General features: G+C 51.9%; 10 protein-coding genes across 10 annotated transcripts; 4 read left to right on the forward strand and 6 right to left on the reverse strand.

The window, feature by feature from the left end:
• The first annotated feature begins 41 nt into the window (after positions 1-41).
• BDW74DRAFT_27626 (putative chitin biosynthesis protein (Chs5)) lies at positions 42-2,009 on the forward strand. The gene is made up of 2 exons (XM_073732389.1): positions 42-299; positions 450-2,009. Exons 1-2 carry the CDS (start codon positions 228-230, stop codon positions 1,653-1,655), a joined length of 1,278 nt encoding a protein of 425 aa, XP_073583404.1. The 5' UTR covers positions 42-227; the 3' UTR covers positions 1,656-2,009.
• A 248-nt stretch (positions 2,010-2,257) lies between these two features.
• On the reverse strand, positions 2,258-3,634 carry BDW74DRAFT_168276 (putative aspartate transaminase; the record flags this gene model as incomplete). Its single annotated transcript, XM_073726803.1, has 3 exons — positions 2,258-2,322; positions 2,384-2,489; positions 2,558-3,634. 3 exons carry the CDS (start codon positions 3,632-3,634, stop codon positions 2,258-2,260), a joined length of 1,248 nt encoding a protein of 415 aa, XP_073583405.1.
• Positions 3,635-4,500: 866 nt separating this feature from the next.
• BDW74DRAFT_27641 (alpha/beta hydrolase) lies at positions 4,501-5,959 on the forward strand. Its single transcript, XM_073732390.1, has 3 exons — positions 4,501-5,190; positions 5,242-5,556; positions 5,614-5,959. The coding sequence occupies exons 1-3, from the start codon at positions 4,672-4,674 to the stop codon at positions 5,884-5,886; spliced, it is 1,107 nt and encodes a 368-aa protein (XP_073583406.1). The 5' UTR covers positions 4,501-4,671; the 3' UTR covers positions 5,887-5,959.
• A 158-nt stretch (positions 5,960-6,117) lies between these two features.
• On the forward strand, positions 6,118-8,388 carry BDW74DRAFT_154376 (class II fumarate hydratase). Its single transcript, XM_073724673.1, has 6 exons — positions 6,118-6,485; positions 6,570-6,614; positions 6,669-6,706; positions 6,761-6,876; positions 6,933-7,950; positions 8,005-8,388. Exons 1-6 carry the CDS (start codon positions 6,255-6,257, stop codon positions 8,189-8,191), a joined length of 1,635 nt encoding a protein of 544 aa, XP_073583407.1. The 5' UTR covers positions 6,118-6,254; the 3' UTR covers positions 8,192-8,388.
• A 349-nt stretch (positions 8,389-8,737) lies between these two features.
• gup1 (glucosamine 6-phosphate N-acetyltransferase) lies at positions 8,738-9,534 on the forward strand. The gene is made up of 2 exons (XM_073732391.1): positions 8,738-9,279; positions 9,348-9,534. The coding sequence occupies exons 1-2, from the start codon at positions 8,848-8,850 to the stop codon at positions 9,435-9,437; spliced, it is 522 nt and encodes a 173-aa protein (XP_073583408.1). The 5' UTR covers positions 8,738-8,847; the 3' UTR covers positions 9,438-9,534.
• A 691-nt stretch (positions 9,535-10,225) lies between these two features.
• Positions 10,226-10,772, reverse strand: BDW74DRAFT_178773 (40S ribosomal protein eS30; the record flags this gene model as incomplete). The annotated part of the gene is made up of 3 exons (XM_073729275.1): positions 10,226-10,249; positions 10,390-10,494; positions 10,713-10,772. The coding sequence occupies 3 exons, from the start codon at positions 10,770-10,772 to the stop codon at positions 10,226-10,228; spliced, it is 189 nt and encodes a 62-aa protein (XP_073583409.1).
• A 561-nt stretch (positions 10,773-11,333) lies between these two features.
• Positions 11,334-12,767, reverse strand: BDW74DRAFT_154379 (60S ribosomal protein eL24). The gene is made up of 3 exons (XM_073724674.1): positions 12,547-12,767; positions 12,256-12,399; positions 11,334-12,070 (listed from the first exon to the last, which is right to left on the reverse strand). The coding sequence occupies exons 1-3, from the start codon at positions 12,595-12,597 to the stop codon at positions 11,783-11,785; spliced, it is 483 nt and encodes a 160-aa protein (XP_073583410.1). The 5' UTR covers positions 12,598-12,767; the 3' UTR covers positions 11,334-11,782.
• Positions 12,768-13,149: 382 nt separating this feature from the next.
• BDW74DRAFT_178775 (uncharacterized protein) lies at positions 13,150-14,435 on the reverse strand (the record flags this gene model as incomplete). The annotated part of the gene is made up of 5 exons (XM_073729276.1): positions 13,150-13,194; positions 13,257-13,640; positions 13,691-13,797; positions 13,857-14,317; positions 14,395-14,435. The coding sequence occupies 5 exons, from the start codon at positions 14,433-14,435 to the stop codon at positions 13,150-13,152; spliced, it is 1,038 nt and encodes a 345-aa protein (XP_073583411.1).
• BDW74DRAFT_154383 (uncharacterized protein) lies at positions 14,216-14,661 on the reverse strand. Its single transcript, XM_073724675.1, has one exon. The coding sequence runs from the start codon at positions 14,649-14,651 to the stop codon at positions 14,451-14,453; it is 201 nt and encodes a 66-aa protein (XP_073583412.1). The 5' UTR covers positions 14,652-14,661; the 3' UTR covers positions 14,216-14,450.
• A 536-nt stretch (positions 14,662-15,197) lies between these two features.
• BDW74DRAFT_27694 (E2 ubiquitin-conjugating protein UBC13) lies at positions 15,198-15,966 on the reverse strand. The gene is made up of 3 exons (XM_073732392.1): positions 15,715-15,966; positions 15,435-15,655; positions 15,198-15,382 (listed from the first exon to the last, which is right to left on the reverse strand). Exons 1-3 carry the CDS (start codon positions 15,768-15,770, stop codon positions 15,207-15,209), a joined length of 453 nt encoding a protein of 150 aa, XP_073583413.1. The 5' UTR covers positions 15,771-15,966; the 3' UTR covers positions 15,198-15,206.
• Between the last annotated feature and the right edge of the window lie 29 nt (positions 15,967-15,995).

Genomic DNA, 15,995 nt, shown 5'->3' on the forward strand with positions numbered 1-15,995 from the left:
TTCTTTTTCGAGACAGTGCCTGATGACGATTGCTCTGGCAGGCAGGCACGCGGCTCCCCAGTCTGGCTCCGGCTGGCTCAGCTTGGCGTTTTCGCTAACCGGGGCCGATCTCCAGCAGTCAACAACCTACTTTCAACCCCCATCACGATCGTACCCTTTCATCCAAGGCTCTTCTTCGCCTGTTGGTACACAGTTCTCGCGGATCTTCCGATCCGTGCTCCGCCAGAATGTTGGTCTCCTTGACCGTCGGGAAGGTCGACGCTGGAGTCGCCGTCCTGTTGACCCAGGACAATCGCCTAGTAAGTCCCCCGATCTTGCAGAAGGGGAACCTCGAAGAGCTATTGCCTGCTACGGGCTCACCCGCGGCTATCAACTTCATAGCGGGGTTCAATGGCCTTCAATCTTCGTCGTATGACCCCACGTGGCCACTAATGCTGAGCCTACACTAGATTGAATTCCCCTCTGTCCTCCTCCCTAGCAATATCACTTCCGGAAGTATCGTGGACATTACGGTGTCGCGCAACCATGCTGCAGAAGCTGCCAACACGGCCGCTTTCCAGGCTCTTCAAAAGCGCATCCTCAACACCTATGGAATCAAGACCCCATCACCACCCGTACTCCGACTCCGCAACGCTACGCAAACCTCCCTCGTCCTCGAATGGGACCCTATCGACCTAGCCACCGCTTCACTAAAGACGCTCTCGCTATATCGCAATGGCTCTAAAGCTGGCTCCATACCCCGTCCTCTTGAGACACGCAGCACCAAGATCAGCGGTCTAGCAGTTCATTCAGAATATACCTTCCACCTCGTTCTACGTACGACCGCAGGCACATACCAATCAGAGAAGTTGACTTGTCGGACGCACAAAATGACAGACCTATCTGGTATCACAGTCACGACCGGCGTTCTTCACCCTCAGCGGAAGGAAGCCCTAGCTGAAGCTCTTGATCGCATTGGCGGAAAGCTAATAGATACGGTCCGAATCGACACCACGCACTTTGTCTGCACCGAAGGTCGAGGCCCACTGTGGGAAAAGGCAGTTGAAATGAATATTCCCGTGGTCGTGCCAGAGTGGGTGGATGCCTGCGAAGCGGAGGGTACCATCGTCAGCGTGAGGGGCTACTATCTGAATGCCGACCCCAAGACCCGGCAACTCGGACCCATTCACGGATCAACACAGCACCAGCGTACTACATCATCTATAGCGTCTCCTTCGCGCCAATCTCAATCGCAGTCTCTGTCCCTACCTGTGAACCAACCAGAACGGGACCAGAACGCTTCTGAACCGCCTCCTACTCCGTTTCCTGGAGCAAACATGAGCGGTCAGCCAAGGGCAGAAGACGAGGATAGAGTCTCTTCAGAAGATGCAGAGTCTCCTCCGCCACCGCCTCCCAAGGATGAGGAGCTCGAAGCCAAGGAGTCGCGGACGTCGAGCCCTCGACTGGAGACGAATGGAGACATCAAGTCAGAGACAGCGTCATTGCATAATGGAGATACTGATGACGAGGAAGCCAACGTTGGAAGCCCCTCGCACGGGCAATTTGATGAGAAAAAGCACGAAGATGAGGAAGATCTCTCTAGTCCCAAGGAAACCGATAAGGGCAAAACTAACGACACTACGGGGGACTCGGATTTCAACGAGGTGCCTCTATAACTATACCTAATTGACTGTTCAGCGCCGCGTTCGAGTATTGTATATCCTATCCACTCACTTGGGGTGAATTTCCGTGAATTGATATTGAGCCTCTTATTTCTGCAGCTTGAAGCTATGCCATTATGCATTCGATACGTACGCCCCTTACTTTTTGCTTCTTTGCTTTACCTTCCATTTCCATTTTCTACCCTTGTCCCAATTGTGACTTCTGCGCTTTGTTCCATTGACTACCATACTGTATAGTAGATGGTTTCAGTTTAGATAGCCCTTCTTTAATGTTTCCTCTCACGAATGTGTATTCCAGATTCTATATCAGCTTTTATCAAAATAATTTATACACAGTGGAGCTTTTATGTTCTTTAAGGGGAGAAAACCTCCAACGTTGTTGGGTTCATGATATGGTGCATAAATATATATTTGACGTATTACTAAACTGCCCCTGCTCTCTCCAGAGATGCAGGCCAACACAAGTGGGATAAATGAAGAAACATTCATCTGTAAATACATTATGTCATTTCTATTCTATATATATGCATGCGCTATATAGGTACATACACAAGTCGTAACATTTGACATACCCAAACTTTCTACAGTGCCTAGGTTTAGTTTGTGTTTCGTACAACCTCGTCAATGGCTCGGGCAACGTAGTTTACGTTCTTTGGGCTCACTGAGAGAAGAAATAGCGTTAGTTCGATCTGCTGCAAGATGGGGAATGGAGGTGAACTTACGTCCGCTAATGGAGGCTCTGCCGGACTTCAGGAGGTAGATGTGGAATTTGTCCTTGAGGGCGTAGACTTGCGAGGGGGTCAATCCGGTGTAGGAGAACATGCCGTTCTGGATCAATTGTTAGCGGTTGATTTTTTCCCCACGGGATGAGTGGGAGTGAAGAGAAGGAAGCTTACCTGCTCAACAATATGCTTCCAGGTACCCGGAGTCTGAAGTCTGACAAGCTCATTGTAGAGGGCTTCGCGCATGGAGATAATACGTGAGCTCATGACCTTGAGGTCCTGGTGCCACTGGGCCGTGAGCTCAGGGCTCGTGAGGACCTTCTTGACGATGTTGCAACCGGCAGTTGGACCCATGGAGTACTCGCCACGGATAAGGTGGCAGAGATTGTTGACGACGGTGTCGCGGAGATCCTCCGCACCCTCATTCAGGACGTAGTGGAAGACACCGACGCGTTGGCCGTACAGACCGAAGTTCTTGGAGAATGATTGCGCAACGCACATTTCCATCTGCGGCTTCTCGTTGAGGACGTATCGGACGGCCCAGGCGTCTTCGTCTGCGGACCCGGACGCAAAGCCTTGGTATGCGGAGTCGAAGAAGGGGAAGATGCGCTTACGCTCGCAGACGTCGATGATGGCCTTCCATTGTTCCTGGTTGGGATCCAGGCCGGTGGGGTTGTGGGCGCAAGCGTGCAGGAGAATCACATCTCCTTCCTGGGCTTCGGACTCAAGGGTTGAGATCATGCCGTCGAAGTCGAAGGAGCGGGTGGCGGCGGCATAGTAGGGGTATGTCTTGCGGGGAACGCCAGCGAGCTCCCATATTGTGAGGTGGTTTGCCCAGGAGGGGTTGGAGAGCCAGACGGTCTGGGGCTTCATGTGGTGTGCGAGGAAGAGGGCGCCGAGATGGTTTGCGCCGGTACCGGCAACTGTCTGGACGGTGCCAATGCGTGCTTTGGCGGCTTCTTGCTTCTCGTCGGAGGATTGCGCGTCGAAGCCAAACATGAGGTCCCGGGCAAGAGGGAGGAACGCCCTGTCGCCTTCAATGGCTGTGTATTCATGGCGAAAGAGGCTGTTCTCTTCGGCGAGCTGCTTCTCCGCTTCTTGGACAACGGGGAGAGGCCACGGCTGGCCCTCGTTGGTGCGGTAAACACCTACACCGAGGTTGACCTTTTGCGGAAAGTCATCGTCGGTGTATGCGCGGTTGAGGGCGAAGATCTCGTCCGGAGGAACTGGGCTGACGTTGAGTACGGTCATTGTGAGTGACGTCTATGAAGATGTTGCAGAGCAGCAGAGGTCTTGCGCGGGGTGAAAGTGCGGAATGGAGGGTGGAGCAGTGGATTCGGTTTTATACTAGGCGAGATCGTCCCGTAGTATGAGTCAAAAGTCGAGAACTATGCCCTTTATCTTCGCAACGCCCTTTGTACCATAAGTGGAAGACCTTCGGAAATTGGGGGGCAGCATCAGGATATACCCCGGTGCCCTGAATTTGACAAGCTTAAAGCCATATCGCCTCGTGGGTTCCAGTTCTTAGGTTCTATTGTCATTGGCTCTTCATAAAATTTCTGATGGAACCAGAAAGCCGGTCCGGCAGATACAGCCGCTAACCTGAAGGATTGTTCCATCGTACGAGAGCGATGCATGATCCACGCCTTCGTCTTGTAGACCAGGCTAAGATACCGAAAATGAACCGACGTGCCAGTCAAGATGGACAACCTCATAGGTAGTCCGAAGGGCGTATTCTCGCCGTGTCAGCACCGTGCTTTTTTTGCGGCCCCGGACGTTGTCCCATTCGCGCCACCAATTTAGCACCGACCGATTTGCTCATTGTGACAGGATTATAGAGAAGCCCCTCGGATTGCTCGAACTAATTCATGACATCAGAAGTCAGCTGGATGTGCTCAACAATACCCGATGTCATCCAGCGTGTTGATGAAGATAGCCGGTGGTAACCGAGCAGCACCGCAGGTGGAGATATCTTGAGGACGGCCGGATTGATAGAGGTCAAGAAAGTCTATCGTATAGCTCTCTTTCTCTTTGATAAGAGGAGAAGATAACGATCTTGGGACAGAGCACTGTGCTGTGCACTAGAGGTGTGGCGGAGTTGAGGAGGGTAAGATAGCGAACGCGTTCGTTTGAAGAAGAGGAGCAGCTGGGTATAACAACATCCCCGCATTCTGCCAACTGACCTTGTTCCTCCCTCTCTATCGAGCAACTCCAGTGTTTTGAAGCTATCCCTGTCGTCATAATTATCCCTGTCGTCATAATTCAATTGTCTGCTTGACCAGTAACCAATGGCTGGAAACAAGGACCTGCATGAGCTGCGGCCTGGATTTCTTATTCAGCCTCTACATAACAGCATCCCCGCAGAGCTCCTGCCTCGCTTTGACCCGGTCTACGTAGAGCACTACAACAAGTACAATGCCGGTCGTCTGCACAACCACGAGGTGCCAATTGAAGACTTCCGCAAGGATCCAGCCAAGTACTTGACGGTTTACGGTCGTGCTCCAGGTCCGGATATTTTCCGCATCACTGAGCAGACATGCCCGGTTAAAGACGGAGATATCAAGATCCGCATCTTTGAGCCCGCAGCTATCCTTGACGGCCAAGGACAGCCTAGGAAGAGAGCCGTTTACGTCAACTTCCATGGAGGCGGCTGGGTTTTTGGAGATCTGGCGACTGACCATGACTACTGCAAACGCCTGGTTGATGGACTGCGCGGGCACTTGGTAGCATTTGACGTGGACTACCGACTTGCGCCTGAGCACAAATTTCCCACGGCCGTGGACGATTGCTGGGCCGCCTTCAACTGGGTTGGTCATCCGTATACTGTATATTAGCGCTCTCAACTGACGGACCTATAGATCAGATCCAAAGCGGAAGAGTTCGATCTCGACCTGAATAGGGTGTCCGTCGGCGGAGCATCTGCTGGCGGTCATCTTTCGGCGGTGATAGCGCATCAATGTCGCAACACAAACATTCCGCTAGCGCTACAGGTCCTCAATGTGCCCGTCTGCGACCTGCACAGTCCGTTCACACCGGATGGCGAATTCGACCGTGAGAACTGCCCATACGAGTCGTACAGGGAGATGGAGTATACGGTAGCTCTGCCCGTTGCGAGGATGTCATACTTCCATAAGGATTTCCTAGGCGTTCCACGCCCTGCCCCATCAGAGGATGTAAGTAGCCCTACGTGCCCATGTTCTTGTTCCAAGGTCTCATTGCAACCCATCTAGGACTGGAAGATCTCGCCCATGCTGGCCCGTGATTTCTCCAACCTGGCGCCAGCTTTGGTCTTCGCTGCCGAGATGGACCCTCTCCGAGACGAAGCCGAAGTGTATGCAGGCAAGTTGAGAGCGGCAGGTGGACGAGTGGAATTGATCCGCGTTGCTGGGGCTCCGCACACCTTTTGCGCCTTGGACGGGATTCTGGAGTCGGGCAAGCTGTTCAATGCAAAGGTGGTCGAGACGATGAAGAAGATGTTTGTTTCTCGGCTCAGCATGCTCTGAAAAAAGAATGATGAGAGTCAAGGATGAAGGGAGATCTAGAGGATTTTGGTTTATCCGCTGATACTAGATACAGTACCATACATCAACTTTAGGCAACTTTCCGTGCAAATCTGTAACCTATACTGTGTAATACCGGGCCGGGAGAAATCGGCCGGCGGCTTCGGACGGCAGCAACAGAAAAGCAGCTGGAGACCTCAAGCTGTCGCAGAGCACTGGATCCTTAAGTCTGTTGTGCTGGCCGCCTTTCGGAGTCCTTTTTCCTCCCTTCTTTTCTCCTCTAGAGGGCACAAGCACCAAATTGCCTCAATTCCTAACACAACACTCTATCACCGTCCTTTTTATATACTTCGGCATAATAATCTTTCGCCATGGCCTCCCGAACCGCGGTGCGCTCGATGAGCTCTTTGACACATGTGGCTGCCAAAGCCTCCAACACCTCCGCAGTGGCCCGCGCCGTGACGTTGGCTGCTCGCTCCCCCGCTTCGTTCACTAGCCGACGCGCGCTGAGCTCCAATAGCCGACAAGTTACACAGTTCCCCCGCCTTCAGTCCTTCCAGTCCTTTTCTAGCAAGAGGTCTTTTAGCTCAACTGTCACAATGGTATGCGGTCTTACGATGTGGAACGGCTCGGCGAGGGCATCATAGGCCTGCAAGGACAGGGCGCTGATTTTTTTTTCTGTTCAGGCTTCCGAATCCCGCACTGAGAGCGATGCTTTCGGAGAGATCCAGGTACGATATTTGGTCGCGAAACGGACCCAGAGGAGGTCTAATCCGACGGTTTAGGTCCCTGCCGACAAGTACTGGGGTGCTCAAACTCAGCGGTAAGACTTGGTCAGACGGGTATGCAGAGAAAAGCATTCGCTGACGGTGGATAGTTCTCTGGGCAACTTCGACATCAACCAGCCTCAGGACCGCATGCCCGATGCCGTCGTCAAGGCTTTCGGTGTCCTTAAGGGTGCCGCCGCTACTGTCAACATGGAGTACGGTCTTGGTAAGAATGAATTGGAGACCTTTGGTGGCAAGAAAGCGGCTGTTAATAGCATCTAGACCCTAAGATCGGTGAGGCTATCAAGCAGGCTGCCGCTGAGGTTGCTGAGGGCAAGCTCCTTGACCACTTCCCTCTGGTCGTCTGGCAGACCGGTTCCGGCACTCAGTCCAACATGAACTCCAACGAGGTCATCTCCAACCGTGCCATTGAGATCCTCGGCGGCAAGATGGGCTCCAAGAAGCCTGTCCACCCCAATGACCACGTCAACATGTCCGCTTCCTCCAACGACTCTTTCCCGACTGCCATGCACATCGCCGCCGTTGTGGAACTCGAGAACACCCTTCTCCCCGCCCTCACGAGCCTTCGTAACGCCCTCCAGAAGAAGGTCGAGAACTTCGAGCACATCATCAAGATTGGTCGTACTCACTTGCAGGACGCCACCCCCCTTACTCTTGGCCAGGAGTTCTCTGGATACGTTGCTCAGCTCGACCGCAACATTGAGCGTGTCCAGGCCTCTCTCCCCCACCTGCGCTTCCTCGCCCAGGGTGGTACCGCCGTCGGCACCGGTCTCAACACCTTCAAGGGTTTCGACGAGGCCATCGCCGCCGAGGTCACCAAGATGACCGGCACCGAGTTCAAGACCGCCCCCAACAAGTTTGAGGTTCTCGCTGCCCACGATGCTATTGTTGAGGCCTCCGGCTCTCTGAACACCCTTGCCAGCTCCCTCTTCAAGATCGCTCAGGATATCCGTTACCTCGGATCTGGTCCCCGCTGCGGTCTTGGTGAGCTTATCCTTCCCGAGAACGAGCCCGGTTCTTCCATCATGCCCGGAAAGGTCAATCCTACCCAGTGCGAGTCCTTGACCATGGTCTGCTCCCAGGTTATGGGTAACCACGTTGCTGCTACCATCGGTGGCATGAACGGTCAGTTCGAGCTCAACGTGTTCAAGCCCCTCATGATCCGCAACCTGCTCCACAGCGTGCGCATCCTCGCCGACGGCATGAAGAGCTTCGAGAAGAACCTTGTTGTTGGTCTCGAGGCCAATGAGCCCAGGATCAACACTCTCCTCCACGAGTCGTAAGAGTTTACCCATTCTCGTTTGGATATTTGCATGTGTGCTAACTTCCGCAGTCTGATGCTTGTCACCTGCCTGAACCCCGTCATTGGCTATGACATGGCCTCCAAGGTCGCCAAGAACGCCCACAAGAAGGGCATCACTCTCAAGGAGAGTGCCATGGAGCTCAAGGCCCTCAGCGAGGAGGACTTCGACAAGCACGTCCGCCCCGAGCTGATGCTTAGCCCCAAGGAGAAGAAATAGACGAGCATGATGACGCGCAGAAGGACATATTAGAGTGATATAAAATGTTGTAGCGACTTTTAGCTTTTTCAAAGCTGTATATTGAAATGTATTCTATTTATTTTTCTGATTTCTGCGTCCAGGGAGTGGGCGTTCCTGGATATACCTATTTTGGACCCTATAGAGAGCAGCCCTACTTCAAGAACGTCAGACTCATAGCCTTTTCCTCTAAACATAATAACTGACGACGGAACCTGGATGATTGGTGTATTTCTTACCAGGTACTGTAGATCTCATTAGACTGCACTATTAAATTAAAATGAGGTCTATAAATAAATCCTCGAGTCGCCCAATCTGCGCCACGGTGTCTCAGGTGCGACCGACCATGGTTCAGCTCCTTCCTGGGACCTCGACACGTCCCTGACTCCTTATATCTACTACCGCGCGCGTCTTCCATCGTTAGCAACTGTCCTCTCACTTCCAATCCAATCTTGACGTCTCTCGTTCAAAATTCAATTCTCCACACCAAGCACTCTTTATAATTGATCACCCGTTCACCGCCGCTCCCATCCCCCTCTTCAACTTCAACCACCCCGCGCCGAACCCTTTCTCCTCGAAACACCTACGCTCTACTCAAGTCCTACAATCTGAGATACCCATCCCTCACAGCAGCCAAAATGACCGTCGCCAACGCCGCCTCCGCCGACCAGCCCCTCTTCTCCACGACTCTCATCTCCCCCTCTGTCTCCACCGCCCTACCAGAGGGCTACAAGATCCGCCCCGTGCAGCGCTCAGATTTCCACCGCGGGTACCTTGACGTCCTGCGCGTTCTGACGACCGTCGGCGACATCAGCGAAGAGGCCTGGAACAAGCGGTACGACTGGATCTCCGCCCGCAATGACGAGTACTACCTCCTTGTGATCGTGGACGAGCAGGAGAAGATCGTTGCGACGGGCAGTCTGATTGTCGAGCGCAAATTTATCCATTCGCTGGGTATGGTCGGCCACATTGAGGATATTGCGGTTGAGAAGGGGCAGCAGGGGAAGAAGCTTGGTTTGAGGGTTATCCAGGCATTGGATTTTGTTGCGGAGAAGGTCGGATGCTATAAGGTTAGTAGACTAGTAGTATCCTTGTGTCTGTTTGGGTTCCGAATGTTGGCTAACTGTTACGTGTTTAGACCATCCTTGATTGCTCTGAGACGAACGAGGGCTTCTATTTGAAGTGCGGGTTCAAGAGGGCTGGGCTTGAGATGGCTCATTACTACTAGACATACTGGTGGGTGTCGATTTGATGGCGTTTATTCGTGGTTGTTCTGGACCATGTCCGGAATTGTCTCCAGGCGTTTAGAGGTTCGCGATGGGTGAAGCCTGCTTGCAGCGGCTGCTGCGTAGGATAGAGGTATACATAGATTGATGACAACTTATATCTAGTCTCCCAGTCGTCTATGGCTTAAAATTGGACTAGGTGTTATTGAAAATGATCCAGCAAGGCACGCGTCCCTTGTCCCGCAAGAGTATAACTTGGGCTCTATAACCTGTCGTAGCCATGGCTTTTGCTGGTCGTCCATGGTCAAAAGAGATAGTAGTCGTTATCTGGGCGACATGGAGGGGTAGCTTTACGGGTTGCCCAGTTGCACCTACGCAAAGGGAAGATACGAAGCGCATTCCCAGCGTCCAAGAATTGGTTCCGAAATAATGAGAGAAGAACCAAGACCGAATATCAATTCCCAGTAACGAAGTTGAAGTTCCCATTTGATGATGAAGATACGAGACCCGTAAATAACTAGCCATGCAATGAAAAGAACCAAGCGAATCCCGCGAAGCGCAAAACCGTCCCCGTAAACCCGGCTCCTTTTCTGGATCGAAATCTCGAGTATCGCGTGCGTTGGCGTTCGTTGACCGATTGAAACTCTTTTCGGGCTAGCAGAGGGCGGATAAAATGGATATTAACCACCCAGGCCGTATATAGTTGTGCTTTTCTTTTCTTTCGTGGTCGTCATCGTTATTTCCCCGCCGCGATTACCGGTTCATGTTCCTCCCCTCGCTAGGGTATAATCTAGTTGCCGGGGTTGGGGTTCATCTGTTAAGATGAGGTGTTAGCTCGACAGTTCTGTGGCGTAGGTCCGGTCGGAGGGGATGAAGAAGGCTCTGCTAGGAATAGCCGTAAAGCCTGTCGTCCTAGCCCGCTCTTTCATGCTCCGAGTATCAGGTTGGCCGTACCTTGCGCTTGCCACCGGTCATGGTGACGTTAACGAAACGACGGGTGTACTTGAGGCGCTTCATGGCGCGGCCCTTGGGGAGCTTCTTCTTCTCCTGGGGCTCGACCTATATCATCAAAAAGAAATCCGTCAGCATACCAGATCCGCAAGTATATCACCGTGCCTGTGCTTGTGCCGATTTTGATCACGAAAATCCCCTGCATCAAACGCCCATTCCTCCTAATATATCCTCGCCCTTAAGTGTCGTTCTTCCCTCAAAAATCCTCCTCTTGCATAGCACAAATCGCACAGCACGCCACCTCAAGGGGAAAAGGAATAACCCACCTTAGGAGTAGCAGACTTAACCTTACCCGCACGGGCGAGAGATCCGTGAACCTTACCCATGGCTGCTTGTGATGTAGAACTTGTCGATCGAGATGGGAAGTTGTCGAAAAGTCGAGGTGGGAACTGGTAAAGGGGGTTTGCTTGAGTCACCACTTTGCTGGGCTTCTGTGGGCGTTTCGCGCTAGTGCTGGTCGGTAAGCGAGATGGCAAAACTCGGAAGGGCGGAAGGCGCGTTAGTCAGCCACTCTGCGGGTGTCATGGCCCTCGGTTTAGTGCCTGAGGCAGAAATTGCCACTCGCGGGAGTTTCCCTTTGTGAGTCCTTGGGGAGGTTGGCTTATAGTGGTTGCTGTGTAAACTGGACTACTTGGAAAATGTTTTATCTATGTTGAAGTGCCCGTACACCCTTGGGTTATTCCTTGTTCTTCTGTCTAGACTCTGGACTCAAGCGGCCTACGTTATAGATCCGAAACGGGTTAGGCTAGGTTTTGAGCCCTAGATGGAACTGGAGCGCGGAGGCTCTACGGGGTAGACCTTACAGGGTATATGGATACTAAACGTACGTCAGGCAGGTATATGTAGATACGGCGGAGAGCTTGTTTCGTGATATGGAATATGTATTGCTTGGTTGGAGATGCTGGTCAAGCTCACTGGTCCTTCGCTCACATGGGAAAATGCAAGATTCATACATAATAGTGTACGCCCTTGACAATGCGCATGGACCAACCATATGTACATGAGGCTCGAGCCTAGTTATACCGACTATGACAGTGTTGGCAAAGCAGACTACTGGGATGCGAATAGCATGAATAGAAGAACATGTAGAAATTACACTAACGCGATGTATCCAGCGACCATCTGCATTTTCATGCATATCGATGGCGCGTGAGTGGTAGCGCTTATCTGAGAGCCATGAACCCGCAAGTAACCGTGTTGTACGCCGATAGTTTTGGAGAACATTTCATTTTTGGTGGTAGGGAAAACACATATTCCAGCTCCAGTAACCTCCCAAATTCCGTCCATGAACTCTTGCCTTCCGCGCCCAATCCCAAGCCAGACCGTTATCTATTCTTTAACGAGACTTGGCAGCGACCTTGGGGGCAGAGCCCTTAGCACCCTGCTTGCTCTGGATGCGCTGAGGAGCACCCTTGCCACCAGCAGCAGCGTTCTTAGCCTTCTCGGCCTTCTTCTTGGACTCGGCGGCGGCCTTCTTCTCCTTGGCGTCCTTGATGGCCTGCTGGCGAGCGGCGGCACGGGCCTCGGGGCGCTGAGAGCGGCGCTCCTTGATAACGTCGAGGGAAGCACCAACGATGGCACGCTGGGACTTGACGGCACGGCGGGTACGCTTCTTGGCAACCTCCTGTTCACGTTGAATCAACCGTCAGCAATCTGTTTCGAATCCCACCACTATTGTATCCTCCAGATCCTCTCAAAGTCATTCATCCTCCAAGTGTTCCCCTGAGGGATAAAACAATCCCGCTCCCAAACACATCGTTCCAATAACCAAGCTCGAAATCCATTGGCAAAGAAAAAGGCGGTACCGACCTCAGAGATACCCTTCTTGTGCTGGCGACGGTAGAGGACAGTCCAAGCTATCCGGCGAGGGTTCTTGCGCTGGAGGAAGAGGGACTCGGACTTTCCATTCTGGAAGCGGAAGATCTTGCTGTCGCCACGGACGTACAGCTTACCCTGTTGCAACAAAACCGTCAACAAAATATCCTCATATATCATTTTTGATTTGCCGATGAGTTCGTTCGATCGTGTAGCCCGTAGGCACTTCGGTCGGGGCGACGGAATTCATCGTAATCGGTTGTTTGGCGGATGGACAAAACGCACCTTTCCAGGGTAGATCTTCTGACCGCTGAAAGAATCGTCGTAGGTACGCATCTTGAACGTTAGAGATGCGCGACCGGTTGAACGAGATGTTGTCGATTGGCGTTGGGTGGTTGAGTCGAATCGGTCTTCGCGGCGCTAGACTGACACAATTCTGAGGGTGGTGCGGTGCGGAGCTCGCTTAGGTTGCGGACCACGTGACTTTGCGCTGCCCTCGACCCGTCATCTACAGACTATAACGCGGAGATGACTACCCTAGACATGCTTCATTATGCCATGGCTCTGTTATAGTTTGGATTGTATGATTTGATCTTATGGAATTATGGTCTCATTTGTTCTGGATGCTTTTTTTTGGTATCATTTGACATGTCATGGACATATTTTCTTGGGGACCTCTTCATAGGCGCAATACACCCTCCTGATACCATATCCTCTTCTCCATTATCACGTCCAAACCCTCATGCAATTTGCGTGGCGAAAAGCGCGCTTGTATGTGATGTTTCTTGGCTGTTGGCTCGTGTATCCAGGACCCATCCTGTTGCACGAGTCGACATCAAATTCTGGCCTTGGAGACAAGGTACTCAAGGCGCGCAATTCAGACCACGGTCAATCGTGCCACTCGCAGGTCGCCCAAGGGTCAGGCTTGCAGTCCTGTAGATTGGAAAAGTACCCGGTTAGCAGTGCATGAGTGACGACCCTTGCGGAAGACTTACCTTGCACTGGATATCGCGGCATATCTCGCTCGGGCAAACACCGCAACAGTCGGGGCAAACGTATCTTCCGCATCCATCAGGAGGAGTGCACTGCGAGAAAGTGCTGACATCCTTGGCGTTGATACCAATCTTGTCGATAATATCCACAAGACGCTTTGCGTTATCGCGTTCCTCCTGGCGTAGGTTCTCGTTGACAGCCTTCTTGGTAGCTTCTTCCTTTACACAGCAAGGCGCATAGCAGCGGGGGCAAGCTTTGCGACAGTCGGTACAGCAGAGGTTCCTATGATCCCAGGGTCTAGCCTCATTGGGTCTACGAGGAACTTTAGGATCATGGACATCGATAACACGAACTTCGGTTCCGGTCTCGCGGCGGAGATAGGCAAGCTTTCCCTCGTCAGACACAGTGCTTTCAATGCTAAGTGGTGCGTACTTACCAGTTCTTTGACCGAGCTTCTCTTGATGTCTGGGGCTCCTCCGTCTACCTTGGCGCTGTTCATGGCTGCCTGGGCCTCAAAGTAGTCAAAGTCGATCAAAATATAATCTTATGGTTGAAATCGTCAGCCACCACACAGCAGCAGCGCAAGGAGCTGTTCGACTTACCAGTTGGAGATCTGAGGTATTTCAAAGCACCTGAAGGACTGGTAACACTGTCACCTCGCTTCTTGCCTTTGATGTTCTCGGTGATAGTGCAAATGGAAAGTGGACTGTGTTCGGAAGAGTCGCTGTCCTGTGTTGTGGTGGAGTCTCTGATTGAACTCGACAGGACGTGCGAGCTTTTAGGGGGAGAGGATTTGGATTCCTGGCTGTCACTATTGAGCTCTGGAGGCTTCTTCGCAGATCCCAGGGTGAGCGCTCGAATGCGCTTTCGAAGTGAAGTTGCGGGAGGGGTGTCTACTTCACCAGGCTTGTGTTGTTCGGACACCTGGGAAGGTCCGGTCACAGGGATCCGCGGCGAAGGCAGCCCAGCGCGATCGATATCCTCAATGTGATACGAGCTTGCGTTCTCGTTACTCTTATCTTCGAGGAGTCTGTCGGTGTCAGATGGTGAGGATGGTCTGACGCTGTTGGTGTTGCTTCTGTTAGCAGGAGACAGTGAGGATACTACTAGCAAACTGGGATGGGAGAATCCGATTCTTACCTTTTGGACTTGCGAGACTTCTTTTTGGATTTGTTGGGCATTGTGAAAGCACTTCTTCAGCCTGCTATGGTCTGCTGATAATGCAAGTCGCCGTGTGGTGAAGAAAGAATTAAAAAGCAGGGCCCGGATTCACTTAGAAGGGCCCAGAGCATGAAAAACCAAGGAAGAGTGAGCAATTTCTTAAATGCCCTGCTTCTTCTAATTGTGTGTTTACGCTCCAAGGGCTTTTGAGCGTGTTTCACTGTGGTTATGATCATTGCAGTGAATAATACTGTCCAGGGCTATTCATAGTCAATGTGGAGTCCTACAATTATGACCTGCAAAATTACTGCAAAAGAATGGATCAAATACCCTTATTCCTATTCACCTAAGGTCTCTGCCAGAAGCTTCATTGGGGGTGGTAATGGACAACATGCCCAAGGCTTACAACCAATGACCCAGGATCAGTGTTCGGGCTGGGGCTGAGTAGAAAGTAGTTCTATTTGGATTACTCTAAGATAACTCTTGAATAATAATTCATGGCTCTGAAAAGTGCAGGAATTGAAGATGCGGCTTGCCTAGAAGGGGATAAGTAATCGCCCTTCGCCGTACATCAGCGTCTCGAGGGTAAAACGAACCAGATTGAATGGAATGCAAATGTATTCAATGAGACGCGGCTCATTCCCTCATAGAAGAAACAAGGCTAGATTTTTAGAATATAGAATTGGCCCAAGTTCATGCAGGGTACGCCAAAGTCGCAAGTTTTCCTCGTGGTCTCATCAAGGTGTCGTCGATGGTCATTCGCACGGCAAATGATAGGCACATCTGGACATCTAGGTCATCGCATGGGTTATGGTCCATTCCTTCGCCGTCTTGATTGCCGCTGCTTCATCCTCTTTCCAGCGCTGCGCAACGTCGTTTGCTAGGGGATCGTCAGGGTTAGGGGCTCCTAGCAGAGCCTGGATTGAGAGTAAGATGGTACGGATCTGGAGGGCCGGGGACCAGTTGCCTAATCAAAGGTCAGTTGCATGCGCGCAATTTGTAGAGGCTGAGCAGCGTACTCTTCAGGACATCCAGGCAGATCCGCCCAAGACGATCAATATTGGGGTGGTAGATCTTGGTCAAGAACCGAATCTTGGGGGGAACCATGGGATAGTCTTCAGGCAGAAACAGTTCAAGCCGGAAGATGCCACCTTCGTATGGCGATGATGCCGGGCCGTGGATGCTAACATCGAAATAACGCAAGTTGTCGTCGTGAGGTACGGCATTGATACCCGGGACTCTGTGAAGGGGAAGAGTTAGTATTGTTCAAGAAATCTTGAACTTTTGGTAGTAACCTACGGATCCGACAAGAGCCTTTCTGTCTCCTTGACGATTCTCTTAGGCAAGCCGGCCATTTTGTGCTGTGCTATAGGCTTCTGAATATGCCAGCGCGGGGTGTATCTTGGACTCGAGACTTCCGCCTTGTGCCGAATTTGAGAGCGAATTTATCTCAAGATGAGCTGGATATCGTTGCAATTCAGCTGAAATAAGTGCCCCAAGGCGACTATGCCAGTGGGCTATGAAAGAAAAGCTGAGCAAGTACTATTTCCCAAAATTGAGTCTGTCGCAAAAGATTGAAA

Source organism: Aspergillus multicolor (assembly GCF_047715735.1).
Source record: "Aspergillus multicolor strain CBS 133.54 unplaced genomic scaffold BDW74scaffold_14, whole genome shotgun sequence".
Taxonomy (NCBI): domain Eukaryota; kingdom Fungi; phylum Ascomycota; class Eurotiomycetes; order Eurotiales; family Aspergillaceae; genus Aspergillus; species Aspergillus multicolor.